The sequence below is a fragment of the Micromesistius poutassou genome, assembly GCF_964030765.1.
Source record: "Micromesistius poutassou genome assembly, chromosome: 8".
NCBI lineage: Eukaryota > Metazoa > Chordata > Actinopteri > Gadiformes > Gadidae > Micromesistius > Micromesistius poutassou.
Window position 1 is genome coordinate 2,122,551 of NC_140278.1, and position 17,842 is coordinate 2,140,392.

Below are 17,842 nucleotides of genomic sequence, written 5' to 3' on the forward strand. Positions count from 1 at the left end.
TACTTTTGTTCATTTCATTAGCCACAAGTCACTAATTTCTGTAGCCACGACTGAACTAGAAGCCACTTCATCTGTCCTGCATGCTACGTGCCATATATATCCTTCAATAGTAATGAAGGACATATAGCTTGCTCAAATATAGAACCCCTCAAGGGTTTTTCATTGAACCATCTCATAAGGTATATATGTATATCTTTACATAAGGTATATATGTAAAGAACTGTAGACATGGTTCTATAGAACCGCTAAGGTTGAATAGTGACTCCACATTTCAAACCTACTGTTGTACCAAAGTATTGTCCAACACATCCGGTTCTACGGCCCCACCTGTTCCTTTAACACGCTGCCTGTAAAAACACCCGGTCCAACTCGCATAACCCACGCTGCTGTTAACCCTTAACAGCCTGACACCCGTAGCCATAGCAGCCCTGAACAGCCCAGTAAGCGTAGCCATAGCAGCCCTGAACAGCCCAGTAAGCGTAGCCATAGCAGGCCTAAACAGGTTCTCACGTTGTTTTGGCCTGTCACTGTTGTGTGCTGCTGTGTGTTCCTTTATGTGTTGTTACTGTCTGGTATCGTTGCGTGATGATGTGTGTAAGCTGTACTGCTGGTTCCCCTTTGTGGTGTACAGTTTTGTGGACACAAATTTCCCCCTGGGGACAATTACTCCAGGAGGGTTAAATAAACAACCTTTTAATCAGTCAAGTGCCATTTTCATGGCAGTTCATTATAGAACCTGTTTTGATTATGATGATTATATGATTATTTATATTATTAATGTCATCATCATCATTTTATGTAAAATCTTAACCCATTATACAAAAGAAAAATTAGGAATGGTGTTCTTTTAAATATATATTGCTGTGGAAAGGTGAAATGGTGCATTATGTAGATTGTAAAATACATTTAATAAAGAAATAGAATAAAACCATCTTCATTAAAACAATTCAAAATGAATCTAAATACTTAAAGCATATGTTTCAATTAAAGTGTATTGAGACTTGCTTCTCATCAAGCCATCGTGGTCGACACAATCCACTTGCCGTCCCTCTTCCTTTTCATTAGACTAATCACTGCTCATGGGTGGCACAGCTTAATGTATATATTAATAAGGAGCACATTTGTCGGGAGTGGGTCTTAGGCCTGTATACGGGCATGTCTGAGATCTACCATCAAACAGAAGGACACACAGTAAGGCGTTTCATCGTCAGCGATGCTGAGGATGCTCGAGCTCTAAAACCTACTGAAAAGGCTGAAGCAACACAATCAGTTAACTTAGCATTTATATTCTTATCAACCAGCGAAATGAGGAAAGGAATCAGCCAGGGTTCACTAGATGAACAGGTTGTGGGCTGCGTTCAGATAGTCTGTTTTTCTTAGTAAGGTTTCTATAATGAGTGAAATGACCAGGAAGGATTTAAGTGGCAGCCATGATAGGAGCTGGTCCAATTCTCTAAATGCTAAGGAAAGTGCTCTGATGCTTCCTTTCCTACCTCCACCCTCTCATCATCTTTAGAATAGGGTCACTGGACCATCCTTTACAAAAGAAAGGAGATAGTGCCGTCCCACAAGGCAGGAACATTGAGGGCCGCACCATTCGGCCGTTCAAGGAAACAAATGATCAACGTGACTGACCATTATTTTGATCAAATCATACCAATAGGGATATATTTCAGTGGGCAGGAGTGAGAGGAACCATTCTCAATGTGATAACTATTCAGTTTCACTGGGAGCCTTTATTATATATATATATATATATATATATATATATATATATAGGCCTATATTTTAACCTTACTAATGAAAGTGTGTTTGTGCCCGGGTTGGTGCATGTCCGCGGTGATGGCGCACCGGGCCGAACATCAGAGACGCGCTTCTTAGTCCATCTTTGAAACATGTTACTTTCATCGCGGCAGACCCACGTCCATATGACACCCGTTATAGGAGCCCACCCTAGCGTGGGTGCAGACGTCCTATGTCCCTTTCTAGCCTCTTTTCATTGATCTTGATGGCAAACGGCACCAGCACCCCCTAGTGCCCATATCGTACGGCAAAATGTAGGTGTTTGGGGAAAAAAATGATTGATGATTTGAACCCTGAGGCTCTACAGCCTGTATCACCTGTATGTCAGAGAATTGATTTTAAAGTCATGCTACTCACCTATAAATCCCTACATGGTTTAGGGCCAAAGTATATCACTGATATGCTTCCACTACATAAGCCTTCTAGACCACTAAGATCATCAGAGACCTCTGAGATCTGTTAATTCAGTCAACACGAAACTTGGGAAAGCAGGATTTAGTTACTATGCAACACATAGCTGGAATAAACTCCCTTTTTACAGTAAGACTTGCCCCAACTCTGACCACTTTTAAAACAAGACTGAAGACTTTGTTTGCTTCAGCTTTCTGCAAAAAATTGTTTTTTTTACTTTGCCTTTATTTTCTTTTACATATCTATTTTCTTTTATTAAATCTTGCCTTTATTTTCTATTTTATTTTATTACTTCAATATATCTTATTTTATTATTTCATTTTACTGTATGACGATGTTGCTATGTGAAGCATTTTGAGTCTGCCTTGTGTATGAAAATATCTCTGTATATATAGTTGCCTTGCCTTGCCTAAAAGCCTATAAGACCCATTAAGGGTCTGAATGAGGACATAGCAACCAAAGCTTTGTAGATTCTCCTCGGTTTTTGGGTAGTGTCATATGCCAAATTATGGCAGGGCTATTCTGCTTTGAATAGTTTGTGTTGATATAGGCTTATTGTGTGTATTCAACTCAAATATCAACCATTTAAGTTAACACCCACCCACATACACACACATATACGCAGACTTCCATGCACCTGCTCTGCCTCACTTCAGGTATCAGGTAACCTCCCACCGTGTATTTAACAGAGAGCAGACCGAGCCGAGGACACTCACCCACAGCACCATATGCGGCACCACCTTCATCCATCTGCACCACCTTCATCTGTCTGCACCACCTTCATCCATTTGGGTTGGACATTGGAATCAGTTCCTGAGTGTAAGCAGCAGAGAGCTGTCTGTGAGTATGTAGATTACATATTATTCACCTGTTCATTGGAATATAGATGTCTTTATTGGGTTGACTAATGCTGATATTAACAAAAGGCATATTTAGGGGTTTGATTTTATTTATACGTTAAACGTTTTTGATTCATTGTAAACATCTTATCACGTTAAGTCAAGTTGATGGTCTTGCTGAAACCTGATTTATTTTTGCATTGGTGAGTCAAGTAATTGTACCATGATTATGGAGTAGGATATGCACTGTGAAATGCATAACTGATGAATAAATGTTGAATCTATTTTTCTTGAGATGCCTACTTGCACCTTGAAAACCATGTTTGCGTGATGGAAAATGTATTTGCTTATAAGGCATTTGTAAATATCTTTCTAAATTAATCCAATTCTAGTCAAATTAGATGCCAAGTTCAAGCAAAAAAGGAAAGACTGGGATATATTTAAGATGGCATGACGTAAGACCGAAGATGCCAAGTCATTGTTATCTGTACATGCTGTACAGAGTGTGTTTTTCGCAACAAGCTCTCTTCTGACTTCCCTGAGTCCTCCCCATAGGCCAGGTAACTAGGAAAGTAGCGCGGGAGGAAAGATCTCAGAGGAACACGCCACCTTATTAAGGCATATTCACTATAGCAACCAAAAATCTCCTTATACAAGCTGGATCACAGCTTATCTTGGTTTGAATATTATATTTGATTAAAATCCTAAATGACCCACAAATTACTAACTTTTAATAGCAAAAGAATAGGGGCCATTTTGGAATGTGCAGTTACTGAATGGGTGCATCATGTTTAGTAAGTTTGTTGTTGTTGATGTCTTTGTTTGTTTGTAGGTTGAAGCCTTCCAGCATGGCTTCCATAGGCTGGCCCCTGCTCCTCCTGCTCGTCCACGCAGCCTTTGGTAGGTCCACCCGAACACTGATCCATCAGAACTATTTGCTTCCTTTCACACCACGATGTATGTGTGCATGTGTGCGTCCTGTTGTACCCAAGTGTCTGTGCCTGTCTCTGTTCCAAACTCAGCTGCTCTACCTGAGACAAAGACCAGCGACCCATCTCTGCCAAACCCACCTGCTCCCATGGACATGCCCCAACCCACTTCCTCTAATCATCAAAAGCGTCTAAATAGCATGGCCAGAAAACTGGTAGGTTCACCATCAGGGTGGTCCGTTAGGCAGACTATAACTTTAATATTCTATGTTAAAGTGATGGACAATAGGTTTTTAAAACTGAAAGCAACCATACTATATCACAGAGGACTCACATGTATCCTCTACACACCTCCCGAACATCTAGTCAGGAAAATGTCAGGAAGTATATTTAACAATTATCTGTGAATAGTGGGGAATAGCCCCGAGACCGAAGGTATATTATTATAGTATATTAGTATACTACACGTGGTGAAGGTATATTATTATAGTATATTAGTATACTACACGTCAACACTCAAAAAATAAACAAGATAACACTTTTTGCCGGGATTTATTTGTCGCGTCACGCGCGATGAAAACAATATCCCGAGTTTGAGATCTCATGGGATATTGCCCAATATCCCGAGATAGCGAACCAATCAAATTGCGCCATCTTAGGAGGTTCACGTGTAGCATATACTAATAAGGTCATCTGATGAAGTCTGTCTGAGTACTACTGAGTCGAATACTCGCCTCTGTGTCGTTTTACCTCCTCAATGCCTGAAACACCGCTGCGGTAATGTAGTACCCACCCGGACAGGAGGGTAAAAAGACTCCACTCATTAGATCTGTATGGAGCAATGGCCGGATATATTAACGGACTTAACTTATCTAAGTGAGTTTGCAGTGGATTTCTTCATGGAACATCATTTTCTGATGCTCAACGCACCTTAATAGCCGTTAATAGCATAATAAGATTACGGATTATGGATTTATGTTGTAATTATGATATGATATGAAATTATATTACATTATATTATATGTTACATGTTAATATATAATACAATATTATATGATATTACATAATATTCTATTATATTCTCTTATATTGGATAAAAAACACTAGGTGAATATACTGCCTAGTATCTTTAGTTTAAAAAATTGTGACACAAAAGACACATGATTTAAATTAATTCAAAAATGAAAAATAGACATAATATTCATGTTACAGTGTAACAATCCATTATGCCATTTGTACCATTAACATACTGATTCATCTTATTGTTCCAGATGATGAACTGCATCAACAAGGGTATGACAACCATGTTCACCAATGTCACATGATCACATGATCACAGTTCTAGTTGAGTGTTGTTCAACTGTATTGTTCTACACAGGGTTCCACGTCCCCACAGGGATACAAGACACTATCCAAAAACTCACTGGGATGTAAGTAGTTGTCCCTTGTCTGTGTGTGTGTGTGTGTGTGTGTGTGTGTGTGTGTGTGTGTGTGTGTGTGTGTGTGTGTGTGTGTGTATGTGTGTGTGTGTGTGTGTGTGTGTGTGTTTCCTTGCTTGTGCTATGCCTGTGCGAACATTGATCATTGACATTGGTCGTTATTCTGAGGACTATCGGACATTAAATGGTTTAAATGGAGTATGTAGGCAAAAACAAGAGGATTCTTTGAAGGATTTTTCACATAAAGGTTGATATGGTCCGGCTGGAAATTTTATTTCTCCAGAGAAAACACAAAATGAGTCCAAATTAATCAAAGGCAAATTTCTTTCTTTCTGTCTGCCTTTCTTTTCTTCCTTTCTTTCCGTCTTTCTGTCTGTCTTTTTTCTTTTCTTTCTTCCTGTCTGTCTCTCTTTCTGTCTTGTCTCTCTCTCTCTCAGGGAGAAGACCCACACAGACCAGCCGAAGCCTCTCCTGGACTTCCTCGACACCCTGCAGTCACTCCCTGCTGGGGACGCAGACACCAACAGGGACCCCCAGGGCACGGCCCCCGGCCTACCACTGGAACCAGAAGTATGAACACACACACACACACACACACACACACACACACACACACACACACACACACACACACACACACACACACTCACTCACTCACTCACTCACTCACTCACTCACTCACTCACTCACTCACTCACTCACTCACTCACTCACTCACTCACACTTTGTAAGAACACACTTCCACAACATATGTTGTGTCTGATTATGTTGTACCTCTTCAGTATCTAAACAGGGAGCTGTGGAATAGCTCCAACCCTCAGGCCATGCTTAAGTTGATGAAGTTGAAGACATCCATGGTCAGTACAACAGTTCCCACAGTCGCATCGAAATGCATACCGACACGCAGACCTCTTCCCCGCTGACGTTACGTACGTATGGGCTTCCTCCCAGAAAGCACACGCATGCTTCATGCGGGGGTTCCTAGCGCCGCTCTCCCTGGACAGCTTGATGGCGGGAAAGGACATGAACTCAGAGGACCACGACAACCTGATGTGGGCCGCCCAGCCCCTCCTGAAGAACATGCCGCCCGCTGACCTGGCCCTGCCCCAGAACATAAAGCGGCGCAACATGGAGAGGATGTGAGTGGGGCTCATGGGGGTGGAGATGGTGGTGGGGAAAATGGTGGTGGTGTCTGTTCACAATTTTCCCCCTTCAGACTGTGAAGAGGGTTTCACCCATTATTCACTCATTCTAATCCGTTACTCACCGACACCCACCCACACCGACGGGGCCGTCCGACAGCAGCGGGATAAAACCTCACTGCACCACACAGCTCCATCCTCAGCCACCATTATCTTAACCATAGAGGAAGACCTTAAATCATATCTTCCAACGTGTGTTGTGCTTTTATGTGTTTTTATATATATATATATATTTGTGTGTGTGTGTGTGTGGATGATGGCTGGTTTAAATCAGCCATCATCCACACACAATCCCACTATATATACGACATGACAGTGCTGGACGAAGGGCTCTGTGGTGGTGTGCGACCGACTCAACATGTCATCATTTGTGTTTGGTCTGCTCTCTGCTGCGGGGCTCAGGATGAGGATGCTGAAGGAAGGGTTCGCCTCTCTGTCAGAGATGCAGAGGACTCAGATCAAAGAGTGGGTCAGGCAGCAAGTGTCCCAGAACAACTTCAACTGCACCCTCAAACCCAGACCCAAGCCTGACAGAGCCAGGCCCGCACCAGCTGGGGGTGAGAACAACCATAATATTAACCATAACCATAACATCAACACAATCAACAACAACAAAACCATTCATCATAATAATAACAACAGGAATAACAGCAAACATCAACAACATATCTCCTGTCTGGGGTTAATAAATTACATTTTATTTAACATTAATGATGATAATCTCACAGTTTGCCTTAAGGGCTAATGTGAATGTAACCGTTGCGGTCATAGCAGGGGCGGTCAGTCGATGTCCCAGGAAGCTGAAGTGGCTGGCCCTGAAGGAGATGATGATGATGGGGCCCTTCCTGTCCCGACTGAGGCTAACAGAACTGGACGCTGCCTCCGACGACCAGGTGTGTGTGTGTGTGTGTGTGTGTGTGTGTGTGTGTGTGTGTGTGTGTGTGTGTCTGTGTGTATTACAGTATCTCTATGATTTACGTTTCCTGTCCTCCCTCCTGTTCCAGCTGTGTGAGTTCTTCCGGTCGGAGAACTTCAGCAGCTCGTTCCGCGGCGTGGCCGGGATGAACCCGGCGCTGGCCAGGAGGTTCCTGAACAGGATTAAAAAGTGCACCAAGAGCCCCGAGGAGCTTTCACAGCAGTTGGAGAGGTGTGTTTGCGCATTCAAATACCTGGGTGGGATTTATATACAGGCTTATGTGCACAGTTTGATGCACATCGCTTTTCTTTCTTTCTTTTTCTTTTTTTTCTTTTCTCTGTCTTTCTTCCACTGATTAACACTTTGCATGTGGAAAAGGGTCAGAACAACTCGACCCAAACAAAACTGGTCCAGGCTCCTTGATACTCCCGGGTACTCCACTGGTAAACTCCAGGAGTTTGTCCGGTGTTGCGCGGACTGGAATAGGCCCTTTGGGGCCTGCTCCCTGCTCGGTGCTCGCAAGGGAACATTTGCATTCCATACCTTGAGGCACCAGTTGCCATGGTGAATAATACCCATCGGATGCTTGTAAGGGAACATTTGCATATTTGCATCACACTTAAGGCCACCAGGTATCGATCAATAAATCAAAAGTCTAACCTTGGATGGTGGCTTAAGGTCTTAAACCCTCCTCTAGTGTGTGGACCAATGAGAGGGGTTTGATTTATTATTATTGATATTATTTGTTGTTGTTGATATTGTTGTTTTGTGTTCATAGGTAGATCCATAGGTACATTCTACAGATAGAAATTTGTTATTTCACAAATACTTATATATCAATTCAACTCAGTTTGCAAAACACCAGTGGATACGAGACCTAACAGGTGATGAGGGAGAGGAGCAGGCTGGGGGTGCAGGGTTGAGGGCAGGCTGAGGGGGGGGGAGGAGCTGTGAAGTTGAAGGGGGAGATCCTTTGTGATTCGTATCTATATATATATTAGTGCTGTCAAATGATTTAAATATTTAATCGCGATTAATCGCATTAATGTCATAGTTAACTCGCGATTAATCGCAATTAATCACACATTTTTATCTATGCTAAATGTCCCTTGATTTCTTTTTGTCCCATTATTTTTTCTCATTTTAATACTCTTCAACATGGAAAAGTGGATCGGCTTGCTTTGTGCAAATGTTTTTTTATTGAAAACAACGTTGCCATATTTTATTTTCCGGCCATCTTTTTTGGCGTTAAAAAAATGGGTTTGCGTTAATGCCGTTAATAACGCGTTTAACTGACAGTGCTAATATATATATATATATATATATATATATATATATATATATATATATATATATATATAAGGCTACTATCAGTATCCTCAGAAACATTAGGCCTTCTGCAAAACAGAACGGGCGTTTGGAGAGGCAGCACTGCTACTGAGAGGGCCTGGTGGTCTGGGAAACCAGGTGGTCACGACAGCTGCCACTGAGTTTGGGTTCATCAGCCAGTGAGCCAGGACTCCACTCTCACAATACCACAGACAGGACCCAAGCACGCAGGGCTGAACTGCAATGGAGCAGGGTGTCATAAAAGATCTCACCTGGCCCAGGGGGCAAAAGGTATTTATATAGGGGGGGGGGAGGCCCTGGGGCATTAGATGACCAGCCAGGACCCCCTACCCCAGGGAGGTAAGGACGTTCCTGACTGGATCAGCATCGTCTTTGTATCAGAGGAAATGATCTACTCTTCATTTCCCCTCCGCTGATTATTCCTTATTCCATAGTAGAATGGCTCTCTAGGATTGGTTCACAGGGTTAGGGCCTCCCTGTGGAACAGGACTCAAACCATGAGACTGAAGGACGGACCACTGGTGCTTCCTCTAAGCCATTATTGCCACTCTGCTAGGAGAGGAGGCTTTAGGGTAATGTTGTTTTATCACACATGGCCATGGCATTGTGTGTGTACCCAAACCACAGGGTCACATGTGGTTTGTGCTGCTGCCAGACAGATAAAGGTAGGGCAGCAGGGAGCAGAGAGGGAGGGGAGAGCAGCAGCACCACTCAGAGTGCTGGGTGTCCTGGTAAGCCCGCTAGACAGAGTGGCTGCAGCTGTATTTGCATGCGTTAGCCAGGGACCTGCTCTACTCTCACGATCCACAGCCCTCTGTGGATCAGACTGATCCTTTTGAGACAATCGCCCCAAACATAAATCTGAATCCAGCCCCTCTGTGGATCAGACTGATCCACAGAGGGGCTGGATTCAGATTTATGTTTGGGGCGATTGTCTCAAAAGAAAAACTTTTATCTTTAGCACTATAACTTTTAGCACTATTTGTTGTGTTCCTGGGAATACAAATGATCAGAGGGGATATATATATATATGGATCACATTCATAATGCAGACGTTACCTAACAACTCCAGCAAATAGATCTCAATAACCAGAATGAATTGGTTCAACTTTTCATCACAGGCCGGTTGTGTCACAACGCACAACGCCAGATTCCGTTCCTAGAATGTTCTTCCCGTGTCTTTACCATGTCAAACTAAACTGATGGCGATGTGTTCGCCCCCTTCAGATTCGGCATGTTAGCCTGTTACTATAAGGACGACCCACCAGTGAACATGACCCTTAAGTCCCGCCTCCTCGCACAGCTCAACGAGTGTGACAACGTTGGAGCCAAAAAGGTACCGCCCACTCATCCTGATCCATGGTTTGTTTCTCGTCGCAGTTGTTGTGGCTGTGGTTGTAGTGGTTGTTGTTCAGGTCCTTCCGTCCAGCACAGTGTCTTCATCATCCTACGGTCTCCACACTGTGTCCTCTTCATCGTCCTCCCTCCCTTTAGCTGAAGAAGCTGCTGGTTAAGAAACTGATGGCGTCGGGGCAGCACCCCAGCCTCCCAGACCTGCAGTCCATCCTGGGCTCCGGTATATCCAAGCTCTCCTCCCAGCAGCTCTCCTCGTACACCGCGGAGGAGCTCAAAGCGACCCTCAAAAGGGTGGGCCGCAGAGTGAAGATGAGGTTGGGCCTGGCCCGGAAGCTGGTCAAGAGTCTGCTGCAGAAGGGGGAGGTGAGTGGGTCTGTGGCACCCAAACATCACCACGGCCTCTTTCCCACATGTTGTCTGGTGTCTCTTCATTTGTGTTTGTGTTTTTCATTCTGCTTTTCATGGGTTCCTCGCGGTGGGCGGTGTCAGAATGTGAGCACTGAAGATCTGGTGTCAGTGGGCGGCGCTGTGAAAGGAGTCCCACTGAGGATCCTGAGGAAGATGAAGGCCAAGGAGATGCTGGGAAACGGCAGTCTGGAGGACGTCGCCCAGATGATGACCAAGGGGCAGAAGGAGGCCCTGATGGAGGGGGTTAGTAAAGCATGGAACTCATTCAATAACACCACTATCTGTTGTATTATGACTCACTCATGATCAACTATTTGATGATGATTCTTGAGAGTTGAATCACAATTAAACACAAGTAACCGAATAATATCAAATCAAAAATATACTATGCTAAAAAGTACATTTAGAAGTACACTAAATGGAGAGATGCTGTGAAGATCCCCGTCCAAAGCATCCATGTTTTCACCCATAGCTGCGCAAAGACGTGCAAGCCTCTGAGCTGATCATGAAGCTGCCAGCCCCCCTCCTCGCCACACTGTCCCTGAACGACCTGAAGAGGGCCAACCTCACCTCTCTGGACCAGGTGGAGGGCAAGCTGTGGACCCGAGCTCAGGTACCGCTCGCTGCTCTGGAACAGTTCCCTGGCTAGATTGACTGGTGGATGGGCATGTTTCATAAGAAACATTTGAGTTCATAGAAGGTCTTTGTATTTAAGAGGAGTAAATAGCTCTAAAAGTAACGTCGTGCTGGTTTAAGAAATGTTGCCGAGAGCTGAATTCATGTTATTTATTCTTTCTTCTTAGGCTATATTCCTGCTCAAAAAGCTAATGAAGAAAGACATCAAGCCCAAAGCTATAAGGTCAGAAACATTGATTAGAACATGATAACTGCAATAAATTGTAAATATATTGAGAAGAAGAGCAATTTGACATGGACTACATATTATATAATCTTAAAACCCTATTTGTTTTAACACACCTGTGTGTTTGTTTTGCCGACTGATGACTGAATGCTTGATGCTGATTGGCTGAGACAGGCGGCTGCAGCAAGCCATTCTGGGCATGACCTGCAGGATGATGGAGAGAGTAGCTGAGAAGGACTCTTTAGAAATGGTTGACGCCTTAACTGAGACTCCACAGTTGCTCTCAAAAGACCAGGTACACACATACATCTACATGCCCCCCCCCCCCCCCGCCACCCCACACACACACTCACACATGCACACATTTTATTATTATTATTTTATTATAATTTTTTTTTTTTTAATATTCAATATTGTAGATCAGCTGTGCTGCCCGGAAATTATTTGCCGCATATGAGAGCGAGAGACGCAGATATTTCCTGAACGTCACAGACCAAGAACTGGAAGTCATCCCTACTCAGATGCTGGTCCACCTGGCGTGAGTCCCTCCCCTTCCTGTGCCCTCACTCCCTCACACTCAGAGACCCGTGTGACCCCGTGCAGCAACTTGTGTCCTGGTGGTTGAACCATTGCCTCCATCAACACCCAGACACCCTCCCCATCACCTCCCTTACACCCCCGCCACTACCACACATCCTCATCCTCTCCGCTCTGTCTCTCTCTGTCTCTCTCGCTCTCTCTCTCTCTCTCTGTCCCTCTCTCTCTCTCTCTCTGCCCCTCTCTCTCTCTCTCTCTCTCTCTCTCTCTCTCTCTCTCTCTCTCTGTCTCTCTCTGTCTCTCTCGCTCACTCTCTCTCTCCCTCTCTCTCTCTCTCTCTCTCTCTCTCTCTCTCTCTCTCTCTCTCTGTCTCTCTCCCCCCCCTCTCTCTCTCTCTCTCTCTCTCTGTCCCTCTCTCTCTGTCTCTCTCTCTCTGTCCCTCTCTCTCTCTCTCTGTCCCTCTCTCTCTCTCTCTCTCTCTCTCTCTCTCTCCCCCCCCCCCCTCTCTCTCTCTATCTCTCCCCCCCTCCCCTGCCTCTCTCACTCCTGTACGGCGTGACTGACACTCGCTCCGATCTGACAGAGCCAGGAAGATTCGGAGCCTTCCGGACTCGGTGTGCGCCACCTTCCTGACCAAGATGAGCGGCGCCAACCTCAACTCCCTGGCTCCCGGGTCCCTGTCCCGCCCGGCGCTCACCAACCGGTCGCTACTCTGCCTGGCCGATGTAAACACTGAACACTGAGCCTTTCTCTGTGCCAACACTGCAACACAATGCATGTTTTTTGTCCTAAAGAGCATGTGTGGAGCCATGCAGAGGTGAGCGTACCGTGTGCTTTATCCAGGGCCGCAGCATGGCTGACGTATCGCCTGAAGAGATCCTGGATCTGGGCCAGCTGGTGTGCGAGCTCTCTCCAGCCCAGCTCCGGCTCTTCAGCCAAGAGGCCCTCAACTCCAGCCTGCAGGCCGTAGCTGCCTGCCCCCGCATCCCTCGCCGACACCACCTGGCACTCCTCCGCCTGCTCAAGCAGACCTATGGGTAGGACGGACTCTCGTCGAGAACTGATTGGTTTAGGTTTCATGCAGCAGAACGGAAACATTGAACGAGTCTGATGTGTTTTATTTGAATGTTCTGCAGAAATGTATCTGATTGGTCCCAAGAGACGATGGAGTCCTTCGGCCCTCTTCTCCTGTTGGATGAGTCAGAAATCAAAAATCTTTCGAGTTCCGTCTTGAAGGTGTGCGTCAACATCAAGTCTGTGATCTGCTCTCTCGTTAATATCTCATACCAGCAGAACATTTTAAACTTTCTCATGCAATAGTTTTCTATTTTCTATGCGCGTCCAAACTACTACTACTACTCCAAAAGTATTCAACAAACCTCATCATCATCTTCATCATTCATAAGCATCACCTGATCTACCTCCTAGCCGTGGCTGGAGGCAGTTCTCTCTGACCTGAAGGACAGCATGATGAAGGACACCTCTAGCGACCTGGCCGCAGGCCTCAAAGCCCTGAGGAGGCTCCTCTTCTCTATGAAGACCCTGCCTGGAGGGGCCCGCAGGAGGAGAGGAGCAGGTCAGCAAGCTGCCATTGGTCGGCTGTTTAATGGATCACTGCCATTTTGGTGCAATCTCCATAATCACTAAAGAGGCTTATTATAGACTACCATGACAGGAATACAACCTTAAGGAGTGTCTTCCCAGTGAACCCACTGTTTCATCAGATTTTTCAAACACTATGAGATAAAAAAACAACAACATTGTAAATACGGTTGTTGTGTATGAGCGTTTTAATGAGTTATAATGTAATGTGCCACACAGTGTACATTATACTATACGTGTCCGAGACTCTCGGACTCTCGGATTAAATAAATTGCTGCTCAGACAGAGCTTCACCATCCACACACACTTATACTATAAGTGTCCATAAAACTTTCTCTCGGACGCCTTCCATAGTCAACTGCTGCCCAGACAGAGGTCACAGACACACACAGGTCCACACAAACTGCAAACCGCCGGCACCCCTTGCTTATGACGTCAGAGTGCCTCGGAAATGGCAATGAGACGTCACAAACAGAACACCCCCTGCCTCCGCAGCAGAGGGGAGTGTTTTGGGGAGAATATAGGATTATAGAATATAGGATTTAACCCGTTTTGATCAAAATTGGGGACTTATTTTAGTGACAGCGATAAAATGGCATGTTGACGATCATCTTCAAAAACAAAATAGATTTTGATGTATCCATTATTGGCCAGTTATTCAATTAGAGCCAAGTCATGATGAGACGTTCTTTAGTACAAGGTACCAGCCACTCTTTCATTGGATGCATGTATCTTCACACCCCTGTCATTATGGTCTGTAGACGTCACCACCGTGGCTGGACCCACCGTGCAGCTGATTGAGGAGCTGGCAGAGGACAACGACCTCTGGACCCCCCAACAGCTGCAGCGCATGTCAACAGAGACCTTCATGGCCACAACAGAAACATTGCGCTCCATCACTGATTACAGTTCAGATCAGCTGGCTGTACTTAAAGGAAAAGCTGTGGAGGTGAGGAGGAAAGCACTGGCCCTGGATCAGCTGATCTTCCTAACGATGCAGTGACTAACTGCAACTGGTTTCTAATGGCTACATGGTGGCTTTGTAGGTCCAGAGACAAATAACAGCAAGTGTTTCAGCACTTTTATATATACTAGTTAATATTACTTTAGTCATTTAGCAGACACTTTAATCCAAAGGGGCCTACAGTGGATTTTAGCTATGTGTCATTTAGGATCAGGTAGGGGTTAGGGCATCTCAAAAATGCCTCCCCAAGGCCTATATCTACAACCTGGAGTCAAACGCCTTAACCACAAGACTATGCATCCCCAAATCCACTCACCATACAGCTCCATTTCTTCCAGGTGTTTGGCCCGGTGGGCAGTCTCAATGAGAGCGTGGTGATCCAGCTGGGGTGTGTGAGCCAGAGCTTCTCCAGCTCAGAGCTGCAGGCCCTTCCCCTGGCCCTGGAGACTCTGGAGGAACTCTCAGACTGCCGCTGGCTGCAAGCTCAGGTGCATCACAGGAACAATGAGAAAGATCCTCTAAGACATTGAGGATGACCTTGAAAATGAGATATATACCATATATAAGGGTATATATCCATGGATATATAGCGTGGATATAGGGTATATATCCATGGATATATAGCGTGGATATAGGGTATATATCCATGGATATATAGCGTGGATATAGGGTATATAGCCATGGATATATAGCGTGGATATAGGGTATATATCCATGGATATATAGCGTGGATATAGGGTATATATCCATGGATATATAGCGTGGATATAGGGTATATTACCATGGATATAAAGCATGGATATAGGGTATATTACCATGGATATATAGCATGGATATAGGGTATATATCCATGGATATAAAGCGTGGATATAGGGTATATATCCATGGATATATAGCGTGGATATATAGCATGGATATAGGGTATATATCCATGGATATATAGCGTGGATATAGGGTATATATCCATGGATATATAGCGTGGATATAGGGTATATATCCATGGATATATAGCGTGGATATATAGCATGGATATAGGGTATATATCCATGGATATATAGCGTGGATATAGGGTATATATCCATGGATATATAGCGTGGATATAGGGTATATTACCATGGATATAAAGCATGGATATAGGGTATATATCCATGGATATATATCATTATATAGGGTATATAGCCATGGATATAGGGTATATAGCTATGGATGTGTAGTGTGGATATAGGGTATATAGCATTGATATAGGGTATAAAGCCATGGATATATAGCGTACGTAGCCTATATCCATGTGGGATATGGGAGATATCCCTTCAAAGTGAACCTAGGATCAGTATGTTGTGGGTCTGCCAGACACGACTCAACCATTGAACGATCATATTGTGTGAGTGACACTAAGTATGATCTCTGTTGGTGCTCACAGAGGGAGGCTATCTGGAAGGGCTTCTCTGGGAGAAGCAGTCTAGGAGCCGATGCACTGGGAGCTGCTGATATAGTAACACTCAACCAGTTCATCTGTGGCCTCAGCCTCGAAGACATAGGAAAGATCCAACCGGCTGCCTTTAGGTCAGGTCAACAATTGGTCGCATTCATATGATCTTACATGAAGTGTGTGTGTGTGTGTGTGTGTGTGTGTGTGTGCCAAAAGATTGGCAAAACTTTGCTCTGTTTCAGCCATCATAGGTTGTATGCGAATCTGGAGACAAAGATGTTTTGTTTACCCTTAAGTGTTCGGTGTATGATAACTTAACTTATCTTGTAGGCCTTGTAAAGGCATGTAAGCTTGTTGAACCTGTTACACTATCAATATTTCTTCCCAAAATGTTTTTTTCTTTTTCTTTTTCTTTTTTGATACAAATAAAAGCATTTAAATGTGTGTGTGTGTGTGTGTGTGTGTGTGTGTGTGTGTGTGTGTGTGTGTGTCTCTCTGTGGGTGTGTGGGTGGATGTGTGTGTGTGCTCTGGTATGAAGGGACTCTGTGTCCTCAGTGGGAGACATGCAATGTCCCTTATCAGCCATAAGGGAATTCAAGAAGCTGGCTGTGACTGTGCTTGGAGAGCCTAGCGATTGGACTGAGGCAGAAGTCTCCACTGTGGGCAACATCGTTGGTGAGAACAAGATCATTTGTATTTTTCCCTGGGACACGTCCTAATTGAGTGGCTGCCATCTTAGTAAATCTGAAACCTGCTCTGCATTCGGTTTCAAGGGGCATCATAATCCCCCTTTTCTACTACCCACAACTTTTGCATACTGGGTGAGAGATCGCCGTTGGAATGAAAATAAACGTTTTAAATGTATGTTCCTATTTGTCTCCTAGCGGGCCTGAATGCAGATGAGCTGAGGTCTCTGGACGCCCATATCTTTCCCTACCTATCCAAAGACAGCATTCATCGCATCCCTGTAAAGGTGTTCTCTGTGAGTCACTTATCAGCTCCCAACTGCTTTTCTTCATTTCTTGATTATTGTACTCATTCGCCCTGTTGATTGTTTCCCCCATGGGCCTTTTTCACTGTAGTGGCTCCATCTTGGTCCTAAACGCTAGAGCTTGATTCAGGTCAATCAGACCCATTTATCTCTTTCTCCTCCAAGGCCCTGTCCCTCCCTCAGCTGAGGGCCCTGGGTGTGGACAACCTCTTCATGGTGACTCCCGCGCAGAGAGAAGCTCTGACCACAGAGCAACGGGCCGCCATGGACCAGACACTGACCGGCTCTCGTGCGGAGGTGTCCGAGCCTCAGCCTCTCGCCGCTGATCCCCCTCAATCAGGTAGGGAGGTCATCTACAAATGACCCCCGAGTTAATGGCACCAAGCTCAAACCTGCACTGGTGGTTTAAGACTACAATGACCAGAATGCAATGCAGTCATCAATTGTAAGTTGCACTTCGTTACGGCCGTTTGAGTGTGTATTTGTCACATATCAAATATGACCAATGGAATTACACTGTTCTAAACAGCACAAGTGTTGTTTTCAAGGTTAGAGATAATGCCAAACATAATTGATCCACTAGTGGCTGTACAATAAAGTTTTATTTAAATCATTTCTAATCCACTGTATTGAATCTCTCAATAGGCGCTCCGTCCACGACCATCGAGGGCATCGCAGCGTTCATGAAGCCCTTCCTCTTCCTCTTCCTCGGAATGCTGCTGCTTTAGAGCGGGAGCCCTCAGCTCAACCAGCAGCAGCACTACTAAGCACTTACTACTGTGACGAGGACCACAGATCTTTAT

General features: G+C 44.7%; 1 protein-coding gene across 1 annotated transcript; it reads left to right on the forward strand.

Annotated features, from left to right (window-relative positions):
• Positions 1-3,503: 3,503 nt before the first annotated feature.
• Positions 3,504-17,767, forward strand: otoa (otoancorin; the record flags this gene model as incomplete). Its single annotated transcript, XM_084471853.1, has 29 exons — positions 3,504-3,508; positions 3,886-3,953; positions 4,076-4,197; positions 5,254-5,275; positions 5,361-5,412; positions 5,859-5,991; positions 6,204-6,278; positions 6,373-6,560; positions 7,026-7,180; positions 7,395-7,516; positions 7,628-7,770; positions 10,117-10,225; positions 10,384-10,608; positions 10,735-10,896; positions 11,126-11,266; positions 11,457-11,512; positions 11,690-11,810; positions 11,935-12,053; positions 12,636-12,777; positions 12,896-13,089; positions 13,189-13,288; positions 13,481-13,628; positions 14,416-14,603; positions 14,957-15,106; positions 16,039-16,181; positions 16,587-16,723; positions 16,933-17,030; positions 17,205-17,379; positions 17,685-17,767. The coding sequence occupies 29 exons, from the start codon at positions 3,504-3,506 to the stop codon at positions 17,765-17,767; spliced, it is 3,576 nt and encodes a 1,191-aa protein (XP_084327979.1).
• Between the last annotated feature and the right edge of the window lie 75 nt (positions 17,768-17,842).